General features: G+C 39.4%; 3 protein-coding genes and 1 pseudogene across 4 annotated transcripts in view; 1 reads left to right on the top strand and 3 right to left on the bottom strand.

The window, feature by feature from the left end:
- The window catches only part of LOC104823612 (ethylene-responsive transcription factor ERF061-like), a 2,209-nt gene extending 1,752 nt beyond the window's left edge, over positions 1–457 (top strand). Inside the window, exon 2 of the mRNA XM_010555255.1 lies at positions 1–457. Coding sequence (XP_010553557.1) covers positions 1–130 — 130 coding nt within the window. The 3' untranslated portion in view covers positions 131–457.
- A 358-nt stretch (positions 458–815) lies between these two features.
- On the bottom strand, positions 816–3,433 carry LOC104823610 (protein SEH1). The gene is made up of 8 exons (XM_010555254.1): positions 3,207–3,433; positions 2,879–2,990; positions 2,606–2,706; positions 2,378–2,455; positions 2,066–2,221; positions 1,624–1,736; positions 1,348–1,474; positions 816–1,173 (listed from the first exon to the last, which is right to left on the bottom strand). Exons 1-8 carry the CDS (start codon positions 3,372–3,374, stop codon positions 1,036–1,038), a joined length of 993 nt encoding a protein of 330 aa, XP_010553556.1. The 5' UTR covers positions 3,375–3,433; the 3' UTR covers positions 816–1,035.
- A 188-nt stretch (positions 3,434–3,621) lies between these two features.
- On the bottom strand, positions 3,622–4,170 carry LOC104824548 (annotated as a pseudogene).
- Positions 4,171–5,964: 1,794 nt separating this feature from the next.
- LOC104823609 (golgin subfamily A member 6-like protein 22) overlaps positions 5,965–8,134 on the bottom strand; it is a 3,280-nt gene continuing 1,110 nt past the window's right edge. The window contains exons 4-5 of one of the 2 annotated variants that reach the window (XM_019203723.1): positions 7,094–8,128; positions 5,965–7,016 (exon numbers count right to left, since the gene is read on the bottom strand). In XM_019203723.1, coding sequence (XP_019059268.1) covers positions 6,230–7,016; positions 7,094–8,128 — 1,822 coding nt within the window. In that variant the 3' untranslated portion in view covers positions 5,965–6,229. Of the gene's footprint in view, positions 7,017–7,093 lie in introns of both variants that reach the window. The other variant, XM_010555253.1, reaches the window with a different exon arrangement.

Below are 8,134 nucleotides of genomic sequence, written 5' to 3'. Positions count from 1 at the left end.
TTCGCCGACTGTCTCTGACGAAGGCGCGACGCCGGGAACGGCCGCGGCGGAGGCGGAGGCTGATGGGTATTTGCTCGCAAGAATGCCTTCGTTCGATCCCGAGTTAATCTGGGAAGTCCTCGCGAATTAGAGAGAGCGAGGAGAGGAAATTATGGATTTGGATCGACGAGGTCAATCCGAAGATTGAGAACCTGGAGACCAGAAGACGAAATTAGGGTTTTTTGCTCTTGATGTGGGGTTTTAGCTTTTAAGTATAATGGGTGACTAAGTTAGGATTTGTATAATTACGGTCGTCTTTGTGTTTTGTTACTGTCACAATGATGGGTTAATTAGGGTTTACGCCTCGTAATTTTTTCAAGAGGCAGAAATTGGAGAAGTTCCTTTTGGGGTTGTCTGGTTTTTGAGGAACTCTGCTTTGTACTTTTTTAGTTTTTCCCCCTATATATACATATATATATATATATATATATATATTTGTTTTTTCAAATCCATTTTTTAACTTTGAAACCAGAAGAAACGTCATACGACAAGTCTGATGATTGAGGTTCGACTGGACATTTTCAGTATATTGTTGGCCGTTGATCTTAGTTCAACTGCAAATCCAAAAGGGAGGCTGCAATTGTAAATTTAGTAAAAAATTATCACCGAATGGAAATGACGGCCATTCCGTCATCATGGGCTCAAATGCCAAATATCTTATAACTGGATGATCTCACCAATTATGCACTCTTCTTAATGCCACAAATGATGTAAATGCGAACTCCCTAAATAAGCATGAAAATTATTTTATTTTTAGTTAAAATTTGTTCTATATACGCTCGTAATATAACCTTTACTTGCCGGTCTCGTTTTTCAAAACAATGACAGGCTCAAAGACTATCAACATCATTACATTTCTATTTGCCTATGGAATTTTTCAATATCGTTGGAGGATTGCAAAGGAATCAGAAATTAGACGAGTATACGGAATACTGACACCAATGTAAACATTTCACTCACAGGTTTATTACTCTGATCAAAGAAACGATTGGGAGCTTAATTAGAGGAGAAGGGTTGGAGGGTGGCTTGTTGGTGCCACTTACCGTTCAGATTGGATTGCCAGAGCCTAACCATCCCATCGCTTCCACTGCTCGCTAGCGTCATTCCGCTCATGTCCCATTCCATCTCCCGCACCTGTTTCCATCATTACACACCCAAACAAACCCTTACATTTGGTTTTCTTGCATTTCCACTGTAATATAATCTCCAAAGCTTCCATTTTTTTCCATAATAAAACCAGTTTTTTTTAAAGACCTTTTGGGTTTTTCTTTTAGGGTTTTTAGTTTTAAAAAATGTTTGTGTTGCTACCTCTCCTTCGTGGCCAGAAAGGGAAGCCGCCTTCTTCACTGAGAGCCTTCCGTCCATGTCAGGAGTTAGCCCCACGTGCCATATGCCAATGCCTTTGCTAGTTGCAACAGCAACGACCTCATATGATCTGTACCAACGATTACGGTAAGTCGTGATCAACTTACAAATAACAGGGCAACAACTCAAAAGATGTGGAAGAACGGTCATCATTTTTCAGGCCAATTTTCTGAAATCCTATGAAACGGTTTTTTCAAAGAGGAGCAGATTATCAGTTACCTGCCAATATTGGGGGCCCATGCCACAGCAAAAACTCGATCACCTCGATCCTCCGGCAAGGCTAACTCTGCAACTGCCAGCCATCTATTATGTGTCTCGTCAAATTCCCAGACCTGCACAAATCTATCATGTTTTTTAGACAAAACGAACAAATCAAGACCAAGGCTATCATAAGTGTGCCTCTTCCATTAACGGATGAAAACTGAGAAACTATTGAAGTTATTGGTCACATTTGCCCAGAACACAAGAAGAACTAGAAGGCTATAATAAATATAGAACTCAAAGCAAACTCGAATATGATTCAGAGTCCATTATGTGATTCTCAAAGATTTGAAAAGGTTTTTCTAGGGCACAAGGCGTTTGATTTGCCCTTTTACGAAAATTGTTCATTCCTTCAGTTCCTAGTTCAGAGTTAGTGAAACAAGGTCTTTGTTCAACATACCTTAGAAGAATTAACATGCGGAGAATCTGAATTGAATCCCAAAACAAAGCTAGGTTCTTGGTTTTCACCCTTCAGTGCATTCCAGGAAACAGATGCAGATAAACCAGAAGCTTTTCCAAGCGAAGATACTGAATCTATAACATTCTGAAATTCAGCCTGGCATATTGTGGATAGAAATAAGATATAGTGTATAGAAAGAAGGAAAATGCTACATGGGAAACAAAGAACTCAAACACCACAAGATCAGTAGTCACGGTAACTAGCAATGCAGAACAAAGAAAGTAAACCGGATAAGGTCAGAACGCAAGTCACCTGAAGTTGCCAATTCTTCAGTTCCAGTGGATCCAACAGCTCAAAAATCCTGATGTACCCATCAGAATATGCTGCAACCTGCAAAATAACACAAAATCATAATTTTAAAAGGCTGCAAAAGAGTTGAGGAATGCATCCTAAGGCAAATCTAAGCATGTTCTATCTGAATCAACAAATTCTCATAACATAACCACAGTAAAAACTGAATGGAAAATACAAGAAGCTCACCATCTTTAGACTCTTTCTTGAAACTCCAAACTGGACATCAAGCACTCGACCCGTCTTGTTCTTGAAATTTTTACACAGCTTCCATTCAAGGGCATGGGAATCTGACAGCCAACACAACTCTATAGCATAAGGACTCTACCAAACAGCTAAAAGCACAAAAAAAAAAAAAACCCGAAAAACCAATGGCTCTAGACTTTATAGAGAATCCCATCCCATGTACTGAAATCATTCAGCAGCTCAAGCAAATAGTTGCTGGAAAAATCAAGAAAGTACCTTCAGCAGCCTCCTCCCATATCGACAAACAACCATCTTCACAAATGCAGGCTACAGCATCACCGAACTCCGGAGGCAGCCAAACAATCTTTACAATGCTCGTTTCACCAACCTTTAATTCGAAGGAAGAAGAAAAAACATAATATCACCATTCTTCAGAAAAATCCAACACAGAGAAACATTATAATCGCGAACCTCATTCATCTGAGCATTGCCCTAAAAACAGCTAACTAAACATTTCACGGAAAATTAGGCACAGGATATAAGCGTAATACTTTGAGATCACGTATCGATGAATTACACAGAAGACAAGAGGAAGAGGACGAACCCTAACTTTGGAGGAGCAAGTGAAAGAAGAAGAAGGAGAAGCGGAGGCATCGGAAGCATCGTAGAGGGCGAGGCTTCCATCGACGGAGCCGGCGGCGAGTCGGTGGCCGGAGTAGTTCCACGACGAGCACGTCGTGTCACTATCCAGCGTCGCCATAGATTTCGCCATTTCACGTACACTGAAGCTAGAGTAACAGCGGTCTCCGATTCAGTTCCCAAACGCGGGCAGAGAAATTCTAGGGTACGTGGTCTGACCCACTATATTTATGAGTTCAATATTGGATGAAACAAAACTAATTGAGCCTTTCATGTTAGGCCCATTTAATGCTAAGGCCCAAACGGTTGAGATGCAGGTAAATAAATCTAAAAATATGTTTCAGGGATAATAATAATAATAATAACAACAACAATCATCATCATATCAAGCGCACGAAAAATCTCTCCGAGGCGGTTTTCCGGACAAGCGAACTCATCACCGGGGCCCACATCTGTCTCCGCCGACTCTGAAATCGTCGCGAGAGTTCCCACCTTGCCATAAACGACGTAGTATCGATCGTGACGAGGCGGAGGAGGAGCCGATGAAGAGAGGTGTTGTTGATATTTCGGCCTGAAAAAGGACTTGATGAGGAGCTTCTGGAGAGAGAGATCTCGTTGGAGGAAGAAGAAGACGGCGGTAGATGGCGGTCGGAGAGGTGGGGCATGGAGATGGACCGGCCGGAGGCGGCGGAGGAGATGGCCGAGTCGAGTTGACGCTTGAACGAGTCAAGCTCGAACGAGTCGTAGAGTGTGCTTCCGCAGTTCCAGACATTTGATTTCGTAATCTTGCTCATATTCTTACCACTCTCTGGTCGTTTCTCTTTAGGTTTTTGTCGGAAATTCTCCTTGTCTTCTTGTTTTCTCGTTTCTGGAGTTTCTCTGAACGTCTTGTCTGAAAACTCGTGATTTTATCAAAGAAAATTGCGACCAAGGTTAGGTGCCTGGTAAATTAATTACGCATGAATATGGATATAATATATATATATATGTAAATAGATTGTTGAATCAAAATGATATATCTTCCGTATAATATATGGTTGATCTTAATATTACTTTTTATTGGAATATTTCGATGCGATCAAAGCCAGAAAAGCTTACCAAACTTCATCTTCATCATGGTTTCCGTTTTCGGGTTCTTCAAAGGATCATAATAAAGATCGTATATATATATATATATATGCATATATACGCGTAGCGAGTAATTTCCTGAGTAAAAAAAAAGTGTAACGTGAAGCTTTCATGGTCTCTGTTGAATATGATGGAGCCGAATGGATTGAAGATCTCTCTCGCATTTATTTCTCACCTTTTTTTTTATATTGGTTTTTCCAAGAACGTGAAAGTCCAACATTTTGTATATTCTAAGATTCAATGGGTATATGCAAATGCATGGTCGAACCTTATGCACCCATTTGATTAATTAAAATTTTTAACTTCTTTATAAAATCTATAAAATATTAGATAAAATTGTTACATGACCCCACATTCAAATTAAATTTACCCCTATATAAATCTTGTTGTGATTATATATTTTTACTAGTTTTTTTTATATTTTATATGTATGCTAATAATACTAATGCCCCTATTCTAAATTTTTTTGGATCCGTCATTATCCAAATGTTACGAGCACTTTTATTTTATTTTATGTATGGCCATATGTGATATACTAATTAGTTAGGCTTTTGCTGACTATTCTTAGTCATGTCGATGTCTAAGAATTGCCATTTCGGTTATTAATCGAATAACCGAGTCGATCTGAACCGAATAAGATATATATGTATCCGAATCAAATTCGACATCAAAATCTAACGGTTATGATTTCTTTAAATCCGAAAAAACTAAAACCAAACTGAACTAAATAAAAAAATAACTGAAAAACCGATAATTTTTTTGAAAAAATGTATTTTTATCAAAACCGAACCGAACCTAAACCGAAAAATAACTAAATCGAACCGAACCGAAGTTTATATAAAAACTGAATGGGTTATAGTTTTCTATAACCGAAATAACTGAACCGAACAGAAATGGCTGCACCATAGCCGTAGCCAATAAATTAATAGACGTTTTGCATGAGGCATATTTTTTTTTTGTCAAACCAAGAAGTTCACCTGGGCCTTCGACCCAACCTACATCTCCCTGGACCCGAGAGCAGCCTTTGAACACACAATCTTTGGCTATGTCTCTCTCTCCCCACATGTCTGGATTCGAACCCCTGACCTGGAGGAGGAACACCCTCACTTCCACTCCAGGTACCACTCGACCACAGACATGTGGGTAAGATATATTTTATTCTATTAATTGATTATTGTATTTTTTGGATTTACCACGAAATATTATAAACTGTGTATAATTATAAATGGGTATCTTTAAGTCATATATATTTACACTAATCTCCTTTCGTGTGTTGATTAGTATACGTCAATAATAAAAAGAATGGTCTCAAAGTGATATTTTTTTTCTTTTTACCAAATCATATAAATTCTTTTGTTGCACTTTTTTTTTTCATGGAGAAAATGCCTAAATGCAAAGACGCAATGAAAAAATGGTCTAATGAAAGATTTCACAAAGTGGTCAACATTGTAGTGTAAGCTAATACAAATATACTTTTGGTAAGCTTTGATTTCCACATGCTCTAATGCCACCAAACTCGTGTTATTTGTTATAAATAAATAAAACAATTCGAAATTAAAAAAAAACAATTCAAAATTTAAAAAGCAAACGTTACATTTACAATCACAGGCTATAAAATACATAATACACAAGAAAATAACAACCCCAAAACTTGCAATAATGTTTACAAATTAGCAAGGTGGGTGGGTTAACAAATTATATTTAAAAAAAAAACAAAATAAAAGAACATGCGAGCAAGATTTTTGAAAATTGAAAACCCCTCGAACCCAGAATCTTTTTTTTTTTTGGAAAAAAAAAGCATTGGGAATTCATGAGATCTTGTCCCACTCAATCACAGAAAAAAAAGTTTTTTTTTTTACCTCATGATTTAAGAGCAACCTTCAAGATTGATCTCTTGAGATCATCGTACCGACCACGTTGGTAATCAACCAGAACACAGAGCTGTCTTATGGCATCCCTCTTCTCTTCTGCTAAACTCACCAATTCAACCTCTTTCTCCTTCACCTTGGCCTCCTGCTCTTTGATTCTCGTCTCGAATCTGCTAAGAAGCTTTGTCAAACTCAGTTTTTCGGTTCCTTCCTCCGCAAGTTTGCTCTCGAGTTTCGATAGTTTCCCCTTCAGCAACTTTTCTTGAGCTTCCTTGCATTCTAGCTTCGCTGCCATTGTTTCCACCTCATTGTTCTTCTTCCTCACCCATTTTCTTGCCCCATCTATCCCATTTGCCATTCTGTTCATCCGGACCGTGCATTCTCCGGCTTCTTCTAGCTTCTTGATCGCGATTTCGGATCCAGCGAGTCCATTTTCCAGCATATCCTTGATTTTCTTGAACTGGGTTTCGCAGAAAGGGAGGTTTCCTTCTCTGTTTCCTGCCATGTTTTCTTTGATATAGCTGTTCTTGCTCTCTAGGTGTATTTGTTCTGCCACATGGATCCTCCTGTACAGTATTCGGATATGATCTTCCATTTTCATCCTGAAGTCTTCCGCTAGTTCTTCCATTTTCTTCTCCAGAAGGTTAACGTTCAGTTTCGCGTCTCGGGTTGAACCAAAGGACCAGCGTTTCACTAGCTTTTGATCCTCCGAGAACTTATCGATGGCGTCTTTCTGTTCCTTGAGAAGTCTCTGCTGATCTTTGATCTTAGCTGATAGCCTGTGTGGAAAAAGCAAACAAATGAAACACCGAGAAATAATCGTTATTTTTCTTGAAGAATTAAAAGGTTTCTTTACCTGCCAATGATGTCATTTTGTTCCTTCACCAGCTTCTGCTGACCATAAAGTTCCTTGTCCAGTTTCATACTCCGGATTTCTATTTCTTCAATGGTTTCCCTCTCTTTCTCCATTTGTGATGAATTCATCTCTGCAATCCTTGTATGCAGCTTCTGATTCTCCTCTCTGAGCTGATCAATCTCAATACTCTTACTCTTCAGCTGCTCATTAAACTCGTATCTTTCCTTCTGTAAATTATTGAATTCCAGTTCGAGTTTCTCCGCTTTTGTCATTAGATCGTTCTTTTCCACTAGGATTCTCAAGTTAGCCTTAACCCATTCCTCTTGTTCCTCCTCCAGATGCTTCAATCTCATCTGAGTCTCTGAAACTTCTTCGATTTTCTTCTCGAGTTTTGATTTGAGTTGCTCTATCTCCTCGACTCTCTTACCTTCGACGTTTCCTGCCAAATCCACATTCTGGGCACGCAGAAAATCTGTCTCCAGCATTAGGTTTCTCACCTGACTCTTCAAATCTTTGATTCTAGATGTTAACCTCACCTCACTTTTCCCAAACTTGTTCACCAGGTTTGATATTTCATCTCCTTTCTCCTTCAAGACCATTTCCAAACCCGATATCCGACAATTCAGTCCTTTGTTTTTCTCCCCTAGTTGTCTAGCCTCACTTGCTCTCGTCGCAATCTGTTCTTCTAATATGCCGTTCTGATCGATCTGCCTTCTCAGCTCAGTTCTTGCATCGCTCAGCATTCGTTCAAGCTCCTTCACATGTGCAGTCAGTTCCTGTTCTTTCTCTCCAGTCTTGCTCCTCAGATTCTTGTCAGCTAACACCGAGGCATACCCCGGGTTCAACGCCTCGATCTTGCGTTTCGACTTATCACTTTCAATCTCTTCCTTGGAGCTCAAATTCCCGGCGACAGCCTCGTTCAAATTACCAGCATTACTCTCGGTTTCCTCCGAAGAGTAGTACTCCCAATCTGAACTGGACGATGAAGAAGCAGCACCAAGGCTACCTTTTCTAGCACAAGTTTCGGAATCCAACCGCTCT

The sequence above is a fragment of the Tarenaya hassleriana genome, unplaced genomic scaffold (assembly GCF_000463585.1).
Source record: "Tarenaya hassleriana unplaced genomic scaffold, ASM46358v1 Cleome4, whole genome shotgun sequence".
NCBI classification, from domain to species: domain Eukaryota; kingdom Viridiplantae; phylum Streptophyta; class Magnoliopsida; order Brassicales; family Cleomaceae; genus Tarenaya; species Tarenaya hassleriana.
This window is presented reverse-complemented; position numbering and strand designations above follow the sequence as displayed.